This window comes from Marmota monax, unplaced genomic scaffold (assembly GCF_021218885.2).
Source record: "Marmota monax isolate L192 unplaced genomic scaffold, Marmota_monax_Labrador192_F-V1.1 WCK01_AAM20220418_F8-fsc00112, whole genome shotgun sequence".
NCBI lineage: Eukaryota > Metazoa > Chordata > Mammalia > Rodentia > Sciuridae > Marmota > Marmota monax.
This window is the reverse complement of record NW_026692073.1, coordinates 3,544,382-3,570,004: the sequence shown is the minus strand read 5'-3', so window position 1 is coordinate 3,570,004 and position 25,623 is coordinate 3,544,382. Positions and strand designations below refer to the sequence as shown.

Below are 25,623 nucleotides of genomic sequence, written 5' to 3'. Positions count from 1 at the left end.
CAAAATAGTCAGCAACTAAGTAGCAAAGACCGTGGTTGCTGTAGAATGCCAAAGAAGGACTGAACAGTGCACAGGATGTAAAGAACAGAACAAAACTAACAAAGACAGACTGGTGGGAATGTGCTGGGCCCCCAAACTGAACATGTGCTCTGGCAATGAAATTGGGACTGATGCTCTGATTTGGAAGCACGATGCTCGAGCCATGGAGGATACCAGCTCGACAATGACTAGCTGTGTAAGGAAGGCTTCCGTCTTGCTGAGGATTTCAGAAACAGTAGTTGCACAAGTGCCTTTGCCAAGAAGCCCACCCAGGGCACAGTTAGGCCATGATAAGTCACATGCTGAAACAGATTGCCAAAACCCATTAAGTATTCTGTGCTTTGAACCTGGCTCCAGAAGGTCAGCACTTCATTTCCTGAAATGATTGGCTACTCCAGTCAACCATAGTTCCAACGAATAATTAACTTTATAAGTTCCTTTGCTCAAACCACAGCTTTAAAATCTCAACTAGGTCAGCATCCTATATGCAAAGTCCACAGGTTTTCTTTCACATTTTCCCTCTCAATATATCCTAATTTAGCTAAAAAACAAATAATTACAAAATGTCATTATCCAATCTGAACATTTTTTTTAAAAAGTTATAAGGAATATAGTTAACTGTTTTATTATAGTTCCTTCTCAATAACATTTAAAAGTATATTTTCTTTTAAATCAGACATTAGTGGCACAAAACTCCTTGTTTACTGATGCAAGACATTTGGTTTTTATCACCATAGGTTAAAAAACAAATAGTTTCACTAATGTCCATAGCTTCCTTTTATTGTCTACATATTATGAACCAAGCATATTTATGCTTTTCAAACATCTTCCCTGCTCCTCATAATAATAGTGTAAAGTAGATAATATTATCCCCATTTTAGAGTTGAGGGAATTGAAGTTAACCAAATTGCCCAGAATCATATAGAAATAAGTGGTAGAATGGAGATTCAAAATAATCCTTTACTTTATGATCTCATAAAATGTCTAAATGTCTTGATTCTTTAGGTTTCAATATCTACGGCCATAAAATACTCAAATATAGAAAAAACTTCAAAGGTGTTTGCTGGGTTGGTTCATTGTTGTTTTCTATCTCTGCAAGGAATGGCTAACCCACCTCGATTGCCAATTCACTATAAACTCAAAGACTGAATCTTACTTCTCTTCATATCCTCAGAACCAGGTGCAGTGGTCAACAGAGACTGAATTGGGGAATTGGAGAAAGGAACATAGAATAAGTTCAATGGGAAGCAGAAATTCAGATCTCTCAATGTATAACGGAGGACTAGCCAGGTATGGAGCACCATCTCCTACAATACATGTGAATGCACTCACTTAGTCTTCATGGCAATGCCACATGGCAGATATTATTGACTCTCAGTTTTACCCATAGACAACTGAAGCATGAAGTTAAAGACTATGTAAAAAACTACAAAAAAATTAAGAAAAATAAAAAAGACTATCTAGGAGATGGAGCCAAGATTAGAATCCAGCTGGTTTGGCTCCAGAGCCTAAGCTTTTGACCATTGTGCCCTGCTCCCTCCCAACCCTGGATCTGCAGAATTAAGGCAAAATTTGCTATGGGAACACATAGCTCCATCCTCAGGCCTTTATGAATAATTTGAGTTTTAAACAGTAAAACTAAATATTAATACACATGAAAAAATGAGATAAATTCTACTCTTTCTCCATTCAAAGTTTACTCTTATGAGCTACTTCTTTTAATCTTGCATGACATGTGTTGTTGGCTGTTTTAGCTCTTCTTAAAGGCTTTTATGACTAGGCTTTATGTGCATAGGACAATGGTCCCACCAAAGTAGAACACAAGTTGATTAAAAAAAAATGGGGCAAGATGAGCAAGGACAAATGTTCTCAAGACCTGGAAAGTACAGTCTGGATCTAAATTTAGATTTAATACTAGAGTTTCTAAGATGATAAAATGAGAAAGAATAGATCCAGGACAAGTGGTACCAAAGAGCCATGAAGGAAAGGAGCAAAGTCATTTGGCATGGTGGGGGAGGGAGGGTCAAGGAAGGGCCATACACAGTTGAAGCCTGACCATCAAGCTGCAGGTGATTAAGAGATGGGCTTTGATATTTAAATTTCTTTTTATTAATTAATTTATTTTCTTTTATTTTTTTGGCACCAGGGATTGAACCCAGGGGAACTTGGCCACTGCGCCACATCCCCGGCCCTTTTATTAAATTTTATTTAGAAACAGGTTCTCACTGAGTTGCTTAGGGGCTCACTAAATTGCCAACTCTGGCTTTGAACTCACAATCCTCCCAGCTCAGCCTCCTGAGCTGCTGGGATTTATAGGCATGTGCCACCATGCTTGGCCAAGAACTGGGCTTTTAATTCCTGGAAATGGATCAGAACAGGACAGGGAGCAGGAATAAAAGCAGAAGCCCAATCCTAGGATCTAAGTTGCACAGGGTCCACAAGAGTGGAACAGAGTGGGCAAAAAAGGATGCTAAACAAGATCCAGCTGGTGGCATAGGAAGCACAGAGGTTAAAGCAGGAACATGAGTGCCAGGACTGAAATGCACAGTTTGGGCCCTGACAGGGTGATTACTCTATGGTCCTACCTGCCATGGAAAAGAGGCAACTTACATATGGCTTTGTCCCTGACTTAGATTGTTATAAAAAAAACTGGGTAATGTTGAGCTATAATGTAAAGTGATCAAATCATCAAACTCCAAAATTGGGGAAGGCAGGGGAGATGAAGCAGGGATTGGTATGGGATGCATAATGTAGCCTATAATTACAACATGATTTGGTTTAATCTAATACAAGATGCAACAGTAATACTGATAAATGCACACATGTTTAAATGCATAGGTGTATGGGTGTGCACATGGCGTGAGTGCGTGTTTATACCACCAAACTCAAACAAAAAGGGAAAAATGATAAGGGCCCCTTAGGATGAGATCTTGGGCAGGCCTAGTACTTTCTTGTCCCCGCTCTGGTTGACCTGCTCATACTCTTTTGTTTAGACCCATGGATGTGTGCTACTTGGCTCTGTCCCATATTTTTCCCTCTGCCCTATATTCAACATAGTGAGCATGAATATTAATCAGGTAATTTCTGTTCATTAGTTTTCTCAGCACAGTGTTCACTTTCTTTTGGTTTTGATGTGTCAATAAAGTAGAGAATTATCCCAGTCATAGCATAAATGACCCTGCCCAAACAAAACAATCCAGAAGAATGTGTTAGTATCAAAAATGGCAGGCTTCTTTTTGAAAAGTTTAGCACATGTCGAAAGAATACTGGCTGGCTGACCCACTTCCAAGGTCAATGGTGAAGAGTCAACAAAAATGCACAAGCACAAATGTTACAAAAACTTCCAATGCTGAGAAAGATTATTTGCAAAGATAATTTGGGCAGCCTTGGTGCCAAGAATGTATCTGGAAATTTATCACAAATCTAGCTTTAATTTTTAAGATCATTCTCTCTCTCTCTCTCCTCTTACTTCTCGTCTTTCTCACTCTCCTCTTGCTGTTTTTTTTTTCTCCTATTTTATGCATAAAAATGCAACCAGCCTGAACTAAAGCAAATTGGTTTAATTCCCTGGAGGGAGCATGAACAAATTTTCCCAGCAACTTTCTACTAGAGGCATTTGTGGGTGGGTATGTGGATGGAATGTGAAGCAGGCAGCTACATAAACCAGTAATCAAATGAAACATTATCCATTTCAAAATGCCCTAAAACAGCATTAGCATCACCAATTAAAACACTAGGCATGGGAGAAAGGAAAATAGCACAAGGAACAAAAAGGAAATGTGTATGTGGCATGTGTGTATCCCAGGAGGTGGAGGTGATACACAGGGAGGTGAACAATCTAGGGGGAATGAATTCTTCTCTAAAGGCAAATCTGTCACAGGAAAGTTAGCAGGAGGTCTCTTTGATGGGATTGAAGAAAAGAGTAAGGAATACATTCAATAATTTCATCAAATTGAAATTTCAGCAGTTTACTTAAATTGTCCCACCATTACACATTCACAAAGCCGTTTCTATGTGCTCATTCCAAGCCCATTCTAAAATCACAGGTAAATAGAATAAGATAAACCATAAACACTAAGATTTGTCTTCTCCTTTATGGCTTAGACTTATTTATGGAGACATTGGGTCCTTCAAGGGAATGAAGGAATCATTCATTCATTTATCCTACCTTGATCAATAAAAGAATACTTTGTGTAACCCTGAATGCTGGGGGTGCAGAGATTCAGAAGTCACACTTAGAGATCTCAAAGAACCCCCCAGCCAAACTCCTTTCACATTCCATCACAAGACTGTCACAAAACAGTCCCTTCTTCCTCATATTTCTATGGGCATAAACAGCATGAGTGTTACCTTTCAAGACTGTTCCTATAATCCAATGGGCTCTGACTGTGACCCATGACCTGGGATGGAGGGAACCAGCAGCCCCCTCCACTTAGGACCCCCACATGGAGCACCTGCAGCCTGCACATCTGCCGAGCTCAGGGCACTTGTTCTCTTTAACTCCTTTCCCTCCAAATGCTTTTCCTGAAAACTCTCATCAAAGGCATGAAAGAGGACCATTATCAGATGCCCCTCAGATTGGCCCACTTTCCAATTCTCCTCACAGATCTACTGTTCTCAACTGCAGCTCCCAGGCATGATGGCAGAGACCCTCTGCTGGTCCATCCACGTTTTCAGATTTACCCGCTACCACAAACCTGGCCTTAGGGTCTGGGCACATCTTTTTGTTGTTGTTGTTCTAATTAGTTATACATGACAGCAGGATGCATTTTGTTTCATTGTACACAAATGGAGCAGATCTTATTATCCTTCTAAAGACAAACTTTTATCTCCCTTCTTTGCCTTTAGGCTTTTACCACTTCCTTTCTCTCCCATTCTTCATTTAAAAGATTCTTTATACATTTACTTGTTTTACCTATACTCAAGGTTATAATCACTATTGAAAAATTGCTCGGGTATAAGTAAATTAAATTATATTATGGCCACTTCTACCTCTAGAGGTTATAATAATATTCAGAATTTTGAAAAAAAGAATTTCAACTAGATCTTAATTAAAAATAAAATTCAAAATGTAAAATAAAATTAGGCATATAAATCTACTAAAGTATATAGATACTAGAGTAATCTAATACTGTTATAAAAAACAAATGTGTCATCTCTTCCATTCATCATTCTTTTCATTCCATCAGAAGTCTTATTCAGAGTTTCTTCCTGTCTTAGAATAATTAGTTGCTATAACAAAATATCTGACTTATTATGTGTAAAGGTTTATTTGGCCCTTGATTTTATTGGCTGGAGGATCAAAAGAGCATGGCACCTGCATCCTGGCAAGGAGCCCCCACCTGCATCACAACATGGTAAAAAAGAAGAAAGGGAATAGGCCACATGCAGAAGAAGTCACACATATGAGTGACTTAGCTTTATAACTTCTCACTCTTGTGGTACTGATCTAGTCCCATAAGAGCCAAATCTCCAAGAGGTGCCATTAATTCATTCATGAGACGTGGGGCCCCCATGACCTAATTATTTTCCATGAGGCCCTACCTCTTAAATTTCTTACCACCTAAACACTGCCATGGGGAACCCAGCTTCCAGCTCATGTCCTCTTGGGGACAATCAATCTAAACATTGCATTTCTATTTGAAAAACAGCTTTCATCTCCTGGTAGCCCCAAATCTCTGTTGAGTGAGGGTGACGAGCTTCCTCTGTGGCCTGCCTGGCTGGAGCCCAACAGTGCTTACCTTCACAGGAGTGGCGATCTTGGTAGAAGCCTTCCCCACAGGTGGACACGCACTGCCCACGCCGCATCAGCAGGGGAGGCTGGCAGGAGGAGCACTCCAGCCCACTGGAGCACGTGGAACACTGAGGCTGGCAGGCTGGCTCCAGACAAGAATCAAGAAAGGAAAAGAAACAATTGATTAATTCAAAAACATCACCCTAGGGCTGACTCACCTCAATCCTGAGCCTCTGGAGTCCCAGAGAAAAAGACAGGAGCCAATAATATTTCCATAGCATGTGGTTGGGTCAGCCATTGTTCAAGCACTTTATATATATATATATACCAATGCCTTTAATGTTCACAACAACCCTATGAGGTAGATACCATTAATCCCAATTTTATGAATAAAGAACAAGCTCTGAGAGGTTAAGTAACCTGCCCAAGTCTACACAGAGTTGGCATTTGAAGACAGGCAATTTGGCTCAGGAGTCTATGATCTTTTCTTCTCATCTAATAGCTCCCAATATCTTTGTCACTCAACCTTTATGCAAATATATTCCTTGCCTCTTTTCCTCCACATCTTATGGCAGATAAAATAAATAACTTTCCAAAAGGTTGAAGATCATAAATAAAAAGAGAAAGTGGGGAGAAGTGAATAATTACAAAAATAATAATAAAAGTGGCTAACGCTTACTGAGCCCTGTCTATATTCTAGACACTATTCTAGGTGCTCAGCAGGTATAGACATGCTTAATCTTCACAAAAACTCTGAAGAAGGTACTAGGATTACCTCCACTTTACAGATAAGAATATTGAGCAAAAGAGAGGCTATGTAGTCACTGCCAGGCTATGACCCTATGTGCTCCTAAATGAATAATTAACCTCCAAAATCAGAGATAAGGGAGAAAGTAACTAGATCCAATGTCAACCAAGCTAAAGTCTCCCAAGTAAGAGCTCCTTCTCAGATGTACAAAAATTATGAAATGCACCTGGACCCTTCCTGAATCCTCAGGTAGCTCAAAAGAGATAAGCTCTCTTAACAATGACCTGTGTGATACAGAGCAAGTCAATTAATTGGAATTAACTTCCCTGCTTTCGGTTCCTCATGTGCAAAACTGGAAAGTTTTAGTAAGTAGTTTTGAAGAACTATGTCAATTGTAAATTTCTATCATGGATTAAATGAGTGTTTTAATAAAAGACACCAAACATCCAATGATATCACTATCCTTGAAAGTCTTCAAAAATGAAACAAATCCAGCTATGACTCCCTAACAACCATCTGACTTCCATACCACCTTTTTCCCAGTTAGTACTGAAATACTTTTAAATGTGAGAAGAAAGAGACCTGAAGGTGGAGAGGCCAAGTAACCAATGGATGGCATTAGCACCTTCCAGTGGTTTTTAGATATTGTGCATTTCCTGCAAACACAACCCCCTCCTTGACAGTACTGAGCCTCCGTTTGAAAAGACCAGTCTCCGAGGAATCTCTCTATCCACTACACAGTGCCACCTCCGGCTTGCCCACCAGGGCCATACCTAAGCAGAGACTTCCAGCTTGGTAAAATCCCAGACCGCAGCTGTGCACACACCGTCCATTCTGCAGCAACTGGGTGGGATCCTGGCAGAGGTCACAGTGATCCGGAGAGTGAGAGCAGGTCAAGCAGTCTGGATGACAACGGACTAAAATTAAGGACAAAGAAGAGAAGAGCTCGGTAAAAACCTTAGGATATTTTCATACCCTTCAGAAAAAGAATCCACAGGCTTTATACATACGTATTACAGACAAGATGAAGGACAGAAAACTGTAGAATGAAGGTGCAAAAAGGCCCCCCAAATAGTGAAAAATGCATTTCAATACAAGATTCCAAGGAACCCCTCCTTGTCTGAAATACCACCAACTGCCTTCATAGCCCAAATTAAAGATGCTGAAAGAACAGCCTCGTTAGTGTCTATACCTGCTGAGAGGATTCTAGAAACAGGAGCGACTATCTCCACAGTATGTGATTTAAACAGAATCAATAATTTACAATATCTGAGATGTTTCCTCTTAAGCTTGCCACACACAAAAAGGACCGACATGAAAAACCTACAAGGTTTAAAAACAATGATTATTATCTTTTCAAAAACAGCCCATTTTCTTCTTTTTTCTCCAGAATCTTAAATCTCATTATCAGTGATTGGGGGCATCACTGACCTTAGTGTTAATTGTCAGCAAAAGACTATTTTCAGGTTCTGAAGTCATCACAGACCTGATTTTCGATGTATAATGCATAATAATATGTTAAAATATTTGTTTTGGAAAGCCCAAAGAGCCACTGTGGTGAAGGTAACATAATTAAACTATAAAGCTGCTTTGCTTTTCCCTTGATAAACTCTCCAGTGAAACACCGTGATTAGCCAAAATAAGGTGCGTGTAACAAGAGCAACTGCCAATGTGAAAAATTGTGGCCCATGGATGAAAACAATTAATTATGAAATATGAATGGAAGAAAGTGCCATTTCTCTAAGAGAGACTAAGCTTATATGCGAATTACTGCTCAGCCACAGCAACTCGAGAGCTTGCCAACAATTATTAACTGGAACTAATTCAACCCCAGGTGATTTGAAAGCAGAATTGCAGAACAAGTAGATAAAATTTTCTTTTGGAAGAAATTAATGAGTCTTTAAACTTTAAAACCCCATTTGAGAACTCCAAAAGGAACCATCTGCTTAATAGCTCACCTTAAAATAAAAAAGAATAAACATACATAACAAAATTTGTGTAATTATTCTTGTATTTCCAATAGTGGGAGACGGATTTGCCTTTACAAGTTTTCAAACATGTTATTTGATTTTCACCAAACTTTCACAAGATAGATAAGGCATATTTTGTCAACAAAAAAATTAAGATGAGGTCAATGTCTAAGGTCACACAACTGTAATCAGTTGAGTTTGTCAATTATAGGGTGAAGATTCACTAGAATTTTTTGTTAGAAAAATTAAGGCGGGGGGGGGGCAGGGGCGCTGGGGTTGTGGCTCAGAGGTAGAGCGCTCGCCTTGTATGTGCAGGGCACTGGGTTAGACCCTCAGCACCACATAAAAATAAATAAACTAAATAGAGATATTGTGTCTAACTACAACTAAAAAATAAATATTAAAAAAAAAAAGAAAAATTAAGGGGGGAAAATCCTTTCAAATCAAGTGACTAAAGAGAAAGACATAAGGGAAGAAAAAGAATTTCCCTGAAATTTTTGCCAGGAAAACCATTTTATCAGAAATACACGGCACATGGACCCACCTGAAGTACAATCTGGGCAACACTGTCCCTTCACCTGCAGGGCTAGGGTGGCCACTGGACATGGCGGGCAAGAGGGCTCGTAGCAAGTGACCTGAGCACCCCGGCACTCACACACCCTGCAGGGACTGTCTTCCCACTTGTGTCCCTCCTGCATGGAAAAGAAAGGATGACAATGGCATCAGGTTGCATGGATTCAGAATCTGTTTGTAAGGAACTTCCCATTTCCATAAGGACAGAGAGAAGCACTCACCACTCTACCCACACCACCTCTGGAACAGGATACAGCAGAGGTGTCCCACACTAAAACGGCAAAATTTCTCCTTCTTTCTTTATTGTTGGTTTCTTTTGACAAAGAGCACCAGCTGAATGATTTTTAGGCAGACTCTGAGATAAACTAGGAAAGTACCCTAAGGGCTACCATAATATATACATAGCTTCCAAAACTTGCTTCTCAACCTATTTTACACACACACACACACACACATACACACACATGTGCACACTCACAGCAGAGGGATTACAATGCACCTAGTGATAAACAGGTACCTTAAATATAATCGCTAAATAATAGTGGGAACCTTGATTTCAACGCTGTTGAAAGAGCAGCAGGCAGGTCACTGTATTCTTAAAATTGAGGGCTGTTTTTTGTGGGTCACGTGGATGCGGATGTGCCACGAGCTTTCCCACAATGAAATATCTCTCTTGGACAAGGAAGTTATGGCAATAAACATGAACTGCTTGACAGACAATCCAAAGTGATTCTAAGAACAATCCCCTGTTGCTCACTATCCCACTCAGCCTGGAGACTGAAAAGAGGCAAAGGTCCTTATCAGAATGTACTGAGATAATGAGGAAAGGAAAATAGGACAGTAGAGGAGAGTGGATTTCCAAACAAAGGTCGACAGATGTTCACTAAGCTAACTGATGTTTTGTATCTCAGTTAATGTGACAGTACTCAACAAAATGGAAACGTTAGAATGCTGAGGAATATCATTTTGAAAAGGCAGAAGCGATGTTCTTCCATTTTAAGGCAGCCTGGATTCCTTCCCCTTATTCCTAACATCCAAAATTAAAAGCTTGTTTGTATGAATCCACATGCTTGCACTTTCCCTTTAAGAGATGCCACACAACACTGTCTTGTAAACAACTTAGAGGGAACCAGTGCTCAGCATTGTTGGGGGAACGAACACTGCACAACTCCAAGAAGTTCCTTCTTCAATGACAAAATGCTTAATGATACCGCCTTTAACAATGTGTTGTAGGTAGGCCTCAGTGTCATTTCAGAGACAAGGAAAAATAAAGACTTTATATTCAGGTAGCTGAAAATCCACAATGACAGACTGGAAAATACAATAAAGCTAAGCATATTTAAAAAAAAAAAAACTAATGAGTTTTAAATTGAATAGATAACTTGAGACAAGAAAACTGTTAAATACCATTCCAGAAGAAGCTTTGGATATGTAAAACTTATTTTAGATAATGAGCTGATCATATTCTACTGTTTTATAAAACATTCCTTTGTTAAAAATAAATCAAAACTAAAGCTGTATTAACTGTTTGAGTGGCTCAGGGTCCCCTCTAGAATATGATGGCTGCAATGTACCCACTGCATTGCTAATGATCCCACATGGATAATGTCATGTATAAAGTCTTCTTGGAGCTGTGCAGTGATGGTTCTTCAATGCCTCAAAACACACTGACAATGGAAAATCATGAGGAGAAAATCATCACAAGAAGGGGAAAGAGTATAAGTAGGTATTGGTAATTAGAGAAATGTTAATGTCAGTTACAAAAAGCAATAAGGTAAGGAAAGGAGCAAAAAATGTAATGGTGAAAGTCTTAGTTATCATCAAGATCATTAATTCGGACCTTGGTGCCACCAAATGAGGCTGTCAAAAATACTAAGCTGCTATTTCCCCATAATAGTTCATACAGATGATTATTTAAAACAATTTTATAATGATCCATATACAAGTTAAAAAATCTATACTTACTGGAATATGTTTAATTTCACCTGCATTTGAGGATATCTAGGAACAAAGAGAAATGTATTCATTATCCTACTACAAACATCATTATGCTGATCTATTTATTTTTTCATTAGGAGTTATCCATTTTCTCCCAAATAATGTGTGATTTCATTGACTTGTTATGAATAGAAATAAAATCCATCTATATTAAAAACAAGAAAAGAATAAAGTGATGATAACAGGCAGCAGAAAGAGTTTGGAGTTCTCATTCTTGCCTTGTGGTCAAGCATTTGGCTCCAATGCCCCTTACTATAATGGCTTCGTGGTCAAGTATTCTAAATTTCTAAAGGTGAATCCTTGAATTTTGTGTGTTACCAGAGCATTGTGGAGATTTGTACTTATTTACAAAAATTTGGTTTTCTTTAAATCCAGTGGATTTAATTCACTTTCAAAAATGAGTGAGAAAATGGATAAAATGAGAAAATACAAATTCAACACTTGGAGGGAACCTTTAAATTTCCTAAATTCTTTAAAAATTAGGACATCTAAACTATGAAATACAACTATAAGAGGAGCAAGAACAACAGCATAATGATAATGCCATTGTTTTCAGTTTTTCTTTTTAATATGCCAGGTGCTGTCTTAAGCACTCCACACTCAATAACTACACCAGGTGAGTACTGATGTTATCCCTACCTTACAGTGAGGACCCGGTAACTTACCCAACATCGCAGTTGGTGTGTGGCAGAGCAGGGATTGGAACCTAGAGCCTGCCCTGTTTTCATACACCACATTGCCTCCCCAGAACACACAGAAATACTGGCAGGCTGGCAGGCTTCAATCCACCTGCCAATCACTCACCAGTCAAAGCACTTCATCCTAATTCTTATTATCCTATTCTGATTGGTCAATGAAAGAGTCATACTTTTGATCAATTGACATGTTTTTAAGAACATGATGAATTTGTCAACATTTTAAAACCCCATGTGGAAAATTTGAGCTATAAAGGCAAATTTATATATATGAATATATATATATATATATATATATATATATATATATATATATGGCAAATATATATATATTCGTAGTTGGGCACAATACCTTTATTTTTATTTATTTATTTTTATGTGGTGCTGAGGATCGAACCCAGCACCTCCCACATGCAAGACTAATGCTATGCTGCTGAGCCACAACCCCACCCCCGCAAAATAGGGCAAATTTAAAGCACTTTAGATATTTTTTCCTTGGTGTTATATAATTAACAATTTACAGACATGATGTGAAATAAAACTTTAGCAAGTGAAGTTTCATCCCACATCCAATCCCACCAAAATCCTGTCATTTCTATCTGCAAAATAGATTTAGGGCATGATCCATTTTGACCACTTTCACCACTCCCCCCAGTCTAAGCCAATGTTACTCCTAATCTGAGCTACTACAAACATCTCCGAACTGGACCACCTACTTTCAGCCTTGTTGTCTATATGGCAGCCAAACTGATCCTTTCTAAGTCAGATCACGGCTCTGCTGGACTTCAAACAACCCCTTCCCCTGAACCGAACCCCAGCCAGCTGCTCTCATCTGCTTCAGGGTAAAAGACCCTGGCTTCCAGGCCACCTTCTAAGCCTCATCTCCAACTCCTTTACCCTCCTTTGCTCTCTTCTTGGTATATTCCATCTTGCTACTTCTTACATCTGTCAAGTATGCTTTTGCCTCAAGGCCTTTGAACTTGCTGGTCCCTATCCCTGGTGTATCCCCCACACATATAGGTGGCTCACTCCCTTACTTCCTTCAGGTTTTGCTCAAATTTCTCTTTGTAAGAGGACTTGCCCACTCATCTTATGTAAAAGAAAACTGTCCCCCAACCAAGCCCAGTTACTTACGCTGCTTTATAGTTTTAGGTAGTACTCATCAGCACCTGTAATGGTAGGTGGGGTCTGTGTCCCCACCCTAGATAGTATGTTCCACCATGAAAACAGGGACTCTGCCTGTTGCATTCACTTCTATATCCCAGTGCCTGGCACATACTAGGTGCACACACAAAAATATCTCCTGAACAAATGAAGGGATAAAGGAACCTAGAAGGTAATGGAGGTCCCCTTCTAAAGTTAATTTCAAATGATTAATTTTTAATAATATTGAGTTATTAGCCTGATACTCACAAATTCTGCCTTTTCTTCATACACACAGTGGCCATTCCTAGAAATGCATTCAGGACAGCATTTTCCATCTAAGTGAATTAATTCTTCTCCCTGTAGAAATAGGATTTGTAGTGGCACACATCAAATTAGCATGTTCAAGTAGCAGTGCTAAATTGTGAGAAGCTGGATGCCCTGACTGCAGTGAGAAACCTCGATACACCCTTTATTTGGTCTCCTTGTGCTGTCTTCCTGTGGAAGGTCTAGTACTGTGGCACCAAGTGCCGCTTCTCTGATGCCTATGCTGTGATCCCTGCCCCCCCCCCCAAGCAACTGCCAATGTATGAGCAGAAGCTCACATGAATACAAAGAATGGCTAAGGTTCTTGGAAAGGTGAGTTTCAGGAAAGGATCATGTTGTCTCAAAGACACAAGATTAGAACTTGGGACTCTGGTTTCATCAACAGTGGGCAAATCACAGCAACATGTTTTCCTTGAATACAAAAATCAGATACAGATCTCTTTACACAGAGATGTAGTCTCAGGCATAAACTGATTTTTATTCAGCATTGTGAAACTTGTACTGTTAGCCAACTCACATCTAACTTTTAAAAATTATGAAGAAAAGAAATGCCACACTTAAAGGGTAGATGTTTGACTAACAAAATCTTGTCACTTTAATGCCCCAATATCAATAATTTCAAATTGTGATTTTAATGACAAAATAATAAATGCTTGCTGTTTAAAAATTAAGTAATTTGGAATTCTATGGCTTTAGAAAGTATAATTTCACTGTAGTCCTATCTTTTAGGGAATCAGCTATTAATAATACAATAATTTGCCATATGCATACCCTAATATCAAATACTTACAGGGTAGAGAGTATGCTTTAAAGAATGTTCTACCTTCTAAAGATACATCTATTTTTGAAAGAATGATATTTCTTTAAATATTTAATATTTAATTTGGGGTCTATATTATATTTAAAAGTACAGAAGCCATATTAAATAAAAACTACATAAAGAAAATAATCATGATGGCATTTTATATTTGCAAACACTGAACTAAAGATAAATATAAAGAAATAACATTGGTTGTCTTTGGTTTGTTGCATGGATTTTTAAGTCTCTTTTCTACTTTTCTTGAGTCTGTCTTCAAAATTTCCAGCATGAATATATATTATTTCAATGAAAGAAAATATGAACTTCCAAAAAAAACATAAAAAGACAAGAATGATTATTTCTTTTTATAGTGCCTAAAAAGTTATTTCAAAAAGAAGGGAGTTATGTAGATGACTGTCCATCAAAATTTCATGCCTATCAGAGGCCAGCAGAGAGCAGTGGGTGCTAAAGGGATCAGACATATTTACATATAAATTGTTTTGCAGAAACTGGAAGAATCAGCTGGTAGTGAAGGCATCACTCAGAAACAGATTGAAATTTGCTTTCAAAGTATATAGAGGGGTTTATATGCATGTAATCTAAGTTGCTTAAAACAATACTTTGAAACAAGGCAGCATTAGTGTACTCCTATTAAAAACAAAACACAGGAGGAGTTCTAGAGTGCCCGCCATGCCATAACACACAGACAAGAAGGTGGCTATACAGAGCTTTCAACTCTAAGGTAAATACCAAAGGGCCCTGCTCCTGGAGAGCAAGGGTTCGGTTTTGGTGAGGCAGTCATTCTAAATAGATTTACTATTTATAGAAGAAGCCCAGTGGCCCCAAACCACATCAGTTCACTGCAGGGGGGAGGTGAGAGCTGGCTCCAATTAGCATTTGACTTTTGCTGTGAACAAAATTGTTTTGTGAAACAAAACTTATTCTTTCCTTTTTCAAGAGGATTCTTCTACATAGGTCAGATTGAGTCTGTTACTCCTTCCCCACCTTCATCCATCAGACCAAAGTCAAATCTGACTCCATTCATTTACTTTTCCATTGGAAAAATAAACATTCTTTCGAGGGAATTTTCCTGACATGTAGGCATGCCTACACTCTTCCTTGCATTTCTCTACCAGCTTCATTTCCCCCACTATATCATGCCTCAGATGTGAATGTAGGTTCTTAAAAAAAAAAAAGGTAATTTGACTTTATCTGAATTTATGTTCAAAGACTTTATAAAATACAGAAAAATGAAATCCATCATGTGGTATTTTTCTACCACTGATTTATTTATGTTTCAATGTCTAGGGATTTGATTGGATAACAAAGACAAGGATCATACCATTTTTTTCCCTATTTTAACAAATAAAAATCATGTGCTGGTTTCAATGCTATCCAGAAGTATTAATGTTGATAGCAAATGTGATAATGATAATAATGGCAAAGTTGCACAATTTGGCTTCTCCTAGAAGCTTCTGCATCTTTTCCTAGATGTGCTGACACTAACATTTAACCCATCTTTGGTGTCCAAGATTAGAAATCAAATGACCTTGATATTTCAGAGACAGAAGCAGAAAGTGGAATAAATTCAATAAAAAATAACAGTAATGCATTTTCACTACTCCCTTGATAGACAGCCATTTCCCCAGGGAACTCCTAAAGCATTTAATTCATATTTTCATAATTCTTGGTGCTGCAGTATTCCTGTTTATACATCTGACTTCCCCCAAAGCCTGGGAACTCTTGAGGTTAGAATGTGTCTTATTCATCTTTTTATTACCATTGATACATACTAACCAGAAGGTAGGAGTAAGACTCAGTTTCTGTTCAGAGCTCACTGAAAGTAGATGGCTAAAGGACGCTCCCTACTAGGGTCATCTCTTCCTATTTTCCATAAATCTTGGGATCTTAGACAATTTAACTCAGAAAATAATCCAACATCCCCCAGGAGGGCTGCCAAGGGAAGGAAACTTTGCCTCAGCCTGAGAGAGAAAGAAAAGGGCCCTTATTAAGTTTCTTCTCATCTTCATCCAACCATTCTGACTCCCTAACATAAAGAAAAAGAAATGAAAAGGTGTGGGGGACGGAAAATAGATCTGTAAACTAGCAAGACCCTCTTTACCTAAATGTTTCCACTCTGCCAAGACCAAGAAGTAGGAGGCAAAGTAAAAAATTACCCTGTCAATGACAGCCTTGTTTGAAAGGTTGTTCCTCCTAAGGTTCAGTGCTGTGAAGAGCTGAGAAATGGGGGAGAGGAACTAGAAAGAAAAATGTCTTCACTGACACCCCCTGCTTCAGATCTTTCCAATTTCCCCTCATCTACACAAGTTCACAGCCCTGAGGGAAACTGGCGGGGCGGATGGGAGCGGTCAGGGAGAAGAAGCCTACTTTCAAAGCAATTTGTATTGCCATGGGTCAAAATTGAGTTCAAAGAAAAAAAAAAGTAATTTCCTTAAAATATATATCTATAGTCCAAACAGGGGCGGCTTTGTTAGAAGCTTCTAGAAATTCTGCAGACAGCAGAAGTCAACGGAGGTCAGCAGAGTTAATTGTTTATGAGGTCCCCTTTGCTCTCTTGAAAACAAAACAAAAGCTGTTTTCTTTACTTTCCTCATCCACATGAGCAGTCCCCAGGTGCCAGTTCTCCTTTCTGCTAAATGCAGCCAGTGGGGTCTGCAGCATAAGCCCAGCCCTGGCACACCTGTAGACCCTTGTTTTGCAGGCGTGATGAGCCGGGCAGGCCACCAGCAATGAGGTCCAGCTCTGCTGACCAATAGGCTGATGTCCCATGTCATGTCCTTGCCTTTCATGTCTCTGGCTCAGGGCTTCCAATCTGACCAGATGCACAAAGAGCGGAAAGCTCCAGGGGGCCGTTCCAAGCTAGTCTCAACAAATAGTGACATTCACTCTACACCACAGAATCTTTGTGTTAAAAGGCCCCTTGAAACATGAGAATCAAACCTGACGGTCCCCTCTTCTGCCAAAAAGTAAGGAACTGGTGCAGGTCCACCCATCCCGCTGGAAGGAGCTGCTACAGTCCAGAGAGGAATGCCTCTGCTTCTTACCTGGGCACACTCCACCTTGGCACACTCTCCAGTCTGGCAGGATACCTGCCCACGGTCACAGACGCAGAACTCACAGGCTGAACCTTTCCACATTTCATCCTGGTACCGCACAATCCCATTAGATGTGCAGCTTCCAAAGGGAGACACACATTCCTCACAGCATTGCCCATGACGCCGAGCCCTGCTCTGACCCTGAGGAAACATAATGGCAAGGGAAGAGCAGTCCTCGAAGGCAGTGAAAAACCCCAGCCGAAGGGCAGAAGGACATCAGACACAGACAGATGTGTACAACACAACCCTCTACTTGACCCAGGGGATGCAAGCTCCCTTCCATCTCAATCTTCCTTCCTAGGAAAAAGATCTTTCGTATCTTTACATAACATTCTGCATATTATAAAACTTGCTTCCCTCAAAGGACACACTGCACTAAGAAATGCATTTCTTAAATGACCCAGAATCAAATTTAAAAAAATCAAGCTTCACACTCTCAAATACCTTCTCACATCTCAGGGGTGGGCAGGCCTGTGTGTGACATCTGACCTCACCCTGGTCACAGGTACACGTTGTACAGGCATCTTCAGTCCACTGCTCACCATGCTGAGGAAGAAAGAAGAAAAGAAAGTGGAACACTAAATGTCACATACACCAAACAGAAACAGACACCTAAGATGCTAAAATCTTTTATTTATTTATTTTTAATGGAGCTAATTGACTGTGCTCCTGAGAAGTGACATAGGTAGGAATGGCTTTTAAGAAAACATCAGTAATTATCCAAAGGGAGCTTCAGATGAATTTTCATTTGACTATACTGATTTCCAGATATGTTGAGGGCCCACTCCAGGTCAGGCACGTAGAGACCTCAGCAACACAGAAGAGTAGGAAGGCCCTGTTGGTTGGCTCCCCTGTGCACATTCTTTAGGTCTTCTTTTCCAGGAGATCCATCTCTCACTGCCATATGCCCATTTTCTCAGCTTCCCTTCCAGCTTAGGCACAGACATTTCTACCCAAGAAGACCTAGTTTGCTAAGTGGTAGAGGTCAAGAGAGAGGCTACCCTCCTACCCCTTTCTCCACCAATTTGTGCAATGATCATGTAAGGATGAGCTACCTGCAAAGGAAGCCACCTTGGGGACTTGAGGGGACAAGATGAAGGTAAAAGGCAATGTGAAGATATCGCTGAGAACTGAATCATTCAACCTTGCAGTTGGCCTACTCTGGACTTCTTTTTTTTTTTAATATTGTTTTTAGTTGTAGATGGACACAATACCTTTATTTATTTATTTTTATGTGGTGCTGAGGATCAAACCCAGTGCCTCGCACTTGTGAGGCAAGCGCTCTACCACTGATCTACAGCCCCAACCCCCTCTGGACTTCTTGTTAAATGAGATAACAAAGGTTAAAAATTTAGCCACAGTTAGAGAGGCATTTCTGTTACTTGCAGCCAAAAATGTCATAACAAATACAAATACTGTGACAGATACCTGTTTACGGTAGATAAGAATATCATAAAAGCCACATATATGCATGCCTACTGTGTCTGACAGTGCATATTCAGGACATACAGAAGTTATCCCAGTTAGCTTCTTGCATTCATATTTCAAGAGACACTTCTAGAATTTGTGAGACTTTTATTCCCAAATGGTTCCAGATTCTCTACTGACAGCCATAATTCCTGTTTCTGTTTAGCTATTCCTTGCTTTAGAGCAATGTAACATTCTTTTGACTCAGTCAGGCACTTCTAAGACAGAACATTCACTCCATCTTTCAATCTGTTGAACTCATCTTTATGTAGTACCCACTGTAGTTTAGACACAGGTGTCTAGATTATTCCAAAAGTATCTTCATACTTGCGGTTTCCACTACTCCCAGCCTCTTGCCTGCCTCTGCTGCTCCCATGTTTCCTCCCAGTGTAGGTGGTGGGGAGGTTGTCTCTGAATATCAGTGGATAAAATCCAGCCAATGTCTGCAGACAGACATTCCCAGAGCCTGAAATCTCGGTGTAACCTGATGGTGACCAACGATAGTCCTTTTTTCCCCTTCAAGATGTATGAACATTAAGTTCACCAAGGTTCACAAACCAGGTACTGCTTGCCAGCACATTCCTTTATATTTCTAATCCCCTTCAACTTAATTTTTTTCATAAAGGCTTTCCATGAAGAGAAGAAGAAAGCCGTTTATGTGCTGAGTTACTAATCCTGGCAAAGAGTCAGATGTGAGGGCGGGGAGGCATGATGGTTGGCGGGTGCAGGATAGACATGTGAGAATGCGTGTCAAAACACCTACATACATGGGCATCAAAGCTTACCTTGTGAACTTGGCCAGCTACAGAGCAGGACTGTGCAGAGCACTGGGGACAGCAATTTCCAGGGTCTCGGACTATAATTTCATCCTTAACACCAAAAGAAAGAATTAATCCATCAAAAGGAGATACTAATAAAATTCACATTGATAGGAAGATTTCACTCACAGCCAATTCAACCATGTGCCTCAGCATCCATTATAGCAATTTCCTCTCATTTAGCACTTATTAGTCACCTGGGGCTCTGATAGGAATTAGCACTTCCAAGGTCAGTGTGATCTTTAAAAAGTTTATATATGCCTCAAGTCCTGTTCCCTTCTAAGAACAAATAAGAACAAAAATAACAATGGCACTTGGTTTTCTTCTAGGCACTGTTGTAAGTGCTTTACATGACCCTATGAAGTAGATGTTCTTATTCCTTCTTCACAAATGAGAATAGTAAGGAACAGAAAGGTTGTGTGACTTGCCCGAAGTTATACAGCTGACCTAGTAATGGCATATGGTTGGAACAGAATTTAGAGCACAACCTTGCCAACACTTAAGGGGACTCATAGTCTTCCTAAGTGACCTCTAAACTCAAAAGTGGAGGTAATCATTCCTTGATCAACTACTTCACCATTCTTTGGCATCTGTATATAAATCCACATATTAATATATATGTGCATTAGGAAGGTCCTTAACATGAGCAAGAATTGGTCATACTTCCAGAAATATAAAAATAGATGAGTGCCAAGCAACGTGGGGAAGAGAGTTTCAACCCCCAAACAACCCACCCCACAGTACACTATCCCTATATTCTCACCTGGATTACCCTGCCCCCAGAATATCAGACCATTTGTCTCTTCTGCCCTAAAAGAATTTTCATAGTAAGCATTTTCTCATTAGTGCCAAAGAGTCAGTTACTTGCTCTGAATTATCACTACAGCCTTCTTCTCCTGCAGGAAGGTAGACTTGCTAAAAGTAGGAGAAGAGGAGGGAGGACAAACCAGATTTCAATGGCTAAGAAGTAGTAGGTCTTGGACAGATGATACATCCAGAACAGTTGACTTCACTTTCTCTTATAAGAAGCAGAAGCTGAGACTCTACTATCAGTTACTGTGTACACATTTTGCCATATCAGGAAAGCCAGTACACTTGGGATGGAGGAGAGGTCACAAAACCTTAATTTTTCATGGAAAATTCCAGTCATACCTCAGTAGTCCTTTAACCCAGTTATATATAACCAGATGGACTCATGCATTACTACCTAATAGGGATTTATTTCAAATGCCTCAACCACTAGATTTAAACCAACAACTATTTTTTGTTGTTTTAAGGTAGTTTATTTTTGTATTATTCTATACAAAAAGCAATTTGACCACTGATGTCTAATAGAGGATGTGAAAGCTGAATAGGCACTGAAATAATTGAGCACTTCTTGACTTCAGATAACATTTTTTTTCAACTTGATGGGATTTTGGTAAGGAAGTAAAATAAAAGTATTTTGATGTCATACTTTATTTAGTAATTTTATTGCAGTAAAAAAAAATGAACAAAGCCTTCTACAATGTTAGACAAACAGGAAACAAATGTCATGATTATAAATTTTGAGTAGGCTTAGAGTTAGTATTGATCCATCTTTATCAACTTGGAATAGACACAATTACAGTCAAGGTTTTCTAACAGTACACTTTTGTAGCTATCATACACTTTAATACTTTTTCTAGCCTACCTACATGTGCCCTTCCAAACGTATAGTCTAATGCAGCAAACTATGGACTGTGGGTCAAATCTAGCTCATCACCTGTTTTTGCAAATGATGGTTTCTTTAAAGTTTTAACATCCATCCATTTATATAGGTTCTATGGTTTTGTGTTACAATTGTGGAACTATGTAGTTATTCCAACTTGATGGTACTCAAAACTGAAAATATTCAGTATCTGATTCTTTACAGAAAATGTTTGCTCCAAATCTAATATCATACTAATATGAGTTCTCACAAGGGCTCAATACAAAAAAAAATATACTAATGCCATTAAAATTGGGGATGGGACTACCAGTGAGGATATATTCAATTATGGTTTTTAATATTCCTTAAAAATAATTATGATAGAGAAATTTATAGTGTGCTCAGAATGATAGTTCTTGACTAAATATCTTCCCACTATAGTGACTTAGAAAATATAGAAAGAAATGAAAACTCCATCACCAAGAACTCATAGTCATCCTCCTGCCATTACCAAGAAAGATGTAGATGTAGATGTAGATGTTATATTTTTGTTTTGTTTTGTTTTATTTTTTTTTTGACTGAGCAATTCAAAGTACAAATAAGAAACATCAGCTGGGCATGGCAGCACATGCCTGGAATTCCAGAGGCTCAGGAGGCTGAGGCAGGAAGATCTCATGTTCAAAGCCAGCCTCAGCAAAATCAAGGCAGTAAGCAACTCAGTGAGATCCTGTCTCTACATAAAATACAAAATAGGGCTGGGGATGTGGCTCAGTGGTCGAGTGGCCCTGAGTTCAATCCCTGAAATAAATAAATAAATAAATAAATAAATAGCAAGCATCATCTCTTCTCAACTTTTTGCCTTTCTAGGCCTTCATTCCTCCACTGTGTGCTATTTGAGGCAGTCAGTGCCAACTCTGGCTTTTCACTTCCCTCAATATCTTTTCACATCTAGTCCAAGCCCATAATGTCAAGAACAATGAAATGAGTGGGAAGCACGTGTGTTGGGGAAGTAGGGGGCGGAGGGTGCCCCAAATGTAAAGAAGTACAATCACAGAAAAATAAAAGGGTAGGGGGAGGCTGAGGTAGGAGGATTGAGAGGGAAAACCTGTCAGACCCTGGGACTGAAAGATGCATATTTCCTAGTTTCTGGCTATGGGTTCAAGAAAGGAAATGAGCTAAGGACAGTCTACTTTGCCTTGTACTTTTAAGCAATGGACAGATTCCTCTTGATCAAAACTGTGTAGACAGGACCTTTTCATTTCTTTCTATATTTTCTAAGTTGGTAGGAGGAAGGGATGAATGAACTGTAACGAAGGGGAAATATCTTCCCGCTACTCATTTTGGATTCATGATTAAGGCTCCTATAACAAAAAAACGATTAACAAGGGAAAAGCATCCCACTTTATTTAACATAAGTTTTACCTGATATAGGAACCTTCATAAGGAAATAACCTTCATAAGAAAATAACCTTTTTTTTTTCAACAGTAGGTTTGATGAAGAATAGACAGTCATGGAGAAATATAACAGGGCAAAGAGTATGACTAAATAGTAATAACCAAGAAAATGCAGCAAGGCCTGTTGAGATTCTTCTGTCTATAGCGACAAAGATGATCCTTTTCTCCAGGAGCAGGGAGGGTACCTCTCACCTGACGGCCTTATAACCTGCTTCAGGGGAAGGTCAGAAAATCCTTTCCAGGTTTTATGACCTGCTTCAGGGGAGAAGGATGGGGAAAAGGTCAAAGTAACCTTTAAGTTTCTGCCATTTTCTCAAATTCCTTCATCTTAAAATATTCAGGATGCCAAGCTGCCATATTTGTGGATACCATGACCTAAACCCCATCAAGAGAAAGGAGTAACTCTGAAGATGCAGTTAAAGAACAGACTTCTGAACACTACTACAGAATCTAAATGGAAACACTTCAGAGCCATTTTGTAAGTGGAGTAAGATGAAGAAATATGCAGTCTGTTAGCAAACAGAAGCAGGAAGCAATAAAAGAAAGACCACACTGAGGAAGAATTAAAAGAAAAATGTGTAAAGCAAATGTGTCAAGTTAAAAATCAATACTGGAGATAATAAATATAAACTTGAGAAATTCTCCCCATATGCTAAGGAAAGACACAAAGTGAAAAATGATGAGAGAACATGATTGATAAAGAGGAGGAGGTGGTGAGACAACTAAGAGTCATAGATGTTTCTGGAAAAAAAATGAGAATAATTAGAACAGATGTCATTCATCCATATCAAACTGAAAAAAACACATTTCAAAAACTGGAACATAGTCTGACGGGTTCTGTAGGCAAAGTATGTGAAAAGACATTCCTAGGGATCTTGCTTGACCCTGTGGTAGCTATCTTGGTCCTCACTGCCATTTTGTCCACCAGGTGACCCTGGCACACATCCCAATCCCCATAGTCCTTAAGATATTTGTCAATATCAACTGGAGGCAAAACTCTTTTCATGGTTATCTGTCAACTGCCACAGAACATCCATGGTGTGCCGGCCACTGATGGCTGGGCTATTTCTTAACTGACACTGGACTGTGAAGAGGTTTGGAGAAAGGCCAGGTGCATTCTGGCTGACTGTGGCCTACACTTGTCTAGCTTAGCATATGAACATCTTTCCACTTCCTGTTATGAGTGTGGGGATCCCCCATCTTGTGGCTGCCCTACATACACTTCTGTCTGTAAGTCAGCAATACATTTTACTTTGAGAAACCCTGGATTTGTTCACATCCTTCCACCCCACCTCCACCCCAGTGACATGGCACCTTCTATCGTTGGCTACTATTTCTCCTATATGGGATTGGGTTTTTCTGAAATAGTACTTCACCTAGAACTATCCTGAAATATGTTTTAATTATAAAGAAACATCCTATAAGGATTCAACAGAGTACTAGCTTCTTATAATGGAATAGAAAGGAGACAGTTCTCAGACTTCTTTCTGAAGCTAAATTCTGAAATTTAATGGAAAGGAATCTATAAAGTTGGGATGAAAAGAGACTACAGCCCCTACAGCTGTCCTTCATGCATACAGGCAATGAGAAATAATTGTTAAATACTTAGATAATCAAAAGATTCACCAATCATCTCTTTCTTGAAAACATATCCATAGGTGAAGTTCGAACTACTCAGATTAATCAATATTAGGAATAGGGAAAATGTGGTATTAATAAGACTAATGGAAATATATGTGGTATTAATAAGACTAGTGGAAATATCATCAGAAACAGCTCTCAGTAGTTTGAACAGATCATTTTAGTGAGACTACAAAAATGTGAAGGACTTATGGCTCAGTTCACAAGGCATCTGGACAAAAGTTGAAAGCCTGCAATATCAGTATGAATTTAATCCCTCATTAAGGGAATAACCCTTATGTGAACATAAGGAATTTCTTCTTTTGTTAGGGATTATTACTAACTTTTAGAATGTAATTATAACAGTGCAAATAAACATCCGCATTTTCCTTTAAAAAGACCAAAATGAATTACTGAAAAAAGAAATCTGTCCTAGTCTTTTTGAATGGAGGAAATATGGGTGATCATTTTCTTTCTGGTTTCTAAACTTTCCTTAATGAATATACATTCCTTTTATAATTATAAAAACCCCAAAACCATTGTAGTAAAAATCATGGCAATCCCTGAGACAGGTTGAGTATTTTTCCAGAGCATAAGCCCTGAGAAATAACATTTCTACTGGAAAACTTGTGTTTTCCTTATATTTGATGAACTCATGCATAAAAAATACTTGCAATCATGCTCATTGATGTTAGCAAATATTGTGATGGTTAGTATATGTAAGTGCTAGTAAATCCTCATTTAGAAGGCAAGATAGCATAATGGTTAGAAATAGGAGTCAACATGGTTTTCTGAGGTTGTAATGTACAAGTGCAAAGGAGAGAAGTGCTGTCACTTCCTAACTGTGGGACCTTGAGCAAGTCACTTACTCCCTCCCAGATCTCAGTTTTATCAGATATAAAATGAGGATGATAATAAAAGCTCCTGCCTTATAGAGCGATAATGAAAATTACACAGCTCTTAAATATCAATGACTGGTACATATAAATTACCCAAAGTGTGCTGGTGGTGCTAATGGTGGTTGTGATAGTAGTGGTGGGGAGATGTGCTACATCAGTAACACCAATTCTATGGCATCCCTTTATATCATTGGAACATTCAACATTTAATAGCAACATTAAATCAAGAAAAGTGGTTCTAAGTGATCTGACAGTTGAATTTTTTAAAATGTCATGGTAAAAACACAGACTTCATGCAAGAGTGATTGAAATCAATCTATTTCCAATTCTTCAGAGGGCCTGTATATCAATTAGCTCTAAAGTATGATACCAAATTTTGTCATCTCACATTATCATATTGATGCAAACTGTAAGTGAATACTATGCATGAAGCAAGAGCTTATGTTTAATGTTTCTTAAAATGAGAAATAGTAATATATCTGCCCCCACCAAATAGGCAGTATGTGGCTGAGTTTTTGAAGAATTAAGGCAGAAAGTCCTCCATGGGGTGTTT

At 39.0% G+C, this 25,623-nt stretch overlaps 1 protein-coding gene across 2 annotated transcripts in view; it reads right to left on the bottom strand.

Moving 5' to 3' along the window:
• Positions 1-25,623, bottom strand: part of Fras1 (Fraser extracellular matrix complex subunit 1) — a 460,021-nt gene that overhangs the window by 222,319 nt on the left and 212,079 nt on the right. For both annotated transcript variants that reach the window (XM_046459197.2, XM_046459211.2), the window contains exons 7-14: positions 19,395-19,478; positions 17,587-17,688; positions 17,092-17,283; positions 13,171-13,260; positions 11,030-11,065; positions 9,036-9,183; positions 7,295-7,438; positions 5,781-5,915 (exon numbers count right to left, since the gene is read on the bottom strand). In XM_046459197.2, coding sequence (XP_046315153.1) covers positions 5,781-5,915; positions 7,295-7,438; positions 9,036-9,183; positions 11,030-11,065; positions 13,171-13,260; positions 17,092-17,283; positions 17,587-17,688; positions 19,395-19,478 — 931 coding nt within the window. The remainder of the gene's footprint in view (positions 1-5,780; positions 5,916-7,294; positions 7,439-9,035; positions 9,184-11,029; positions 11,066-13,170; positions 13,261-17,091; positions 17,284-17,586; positions 17,689-19,394; positions 19,479-25,623) is intronic.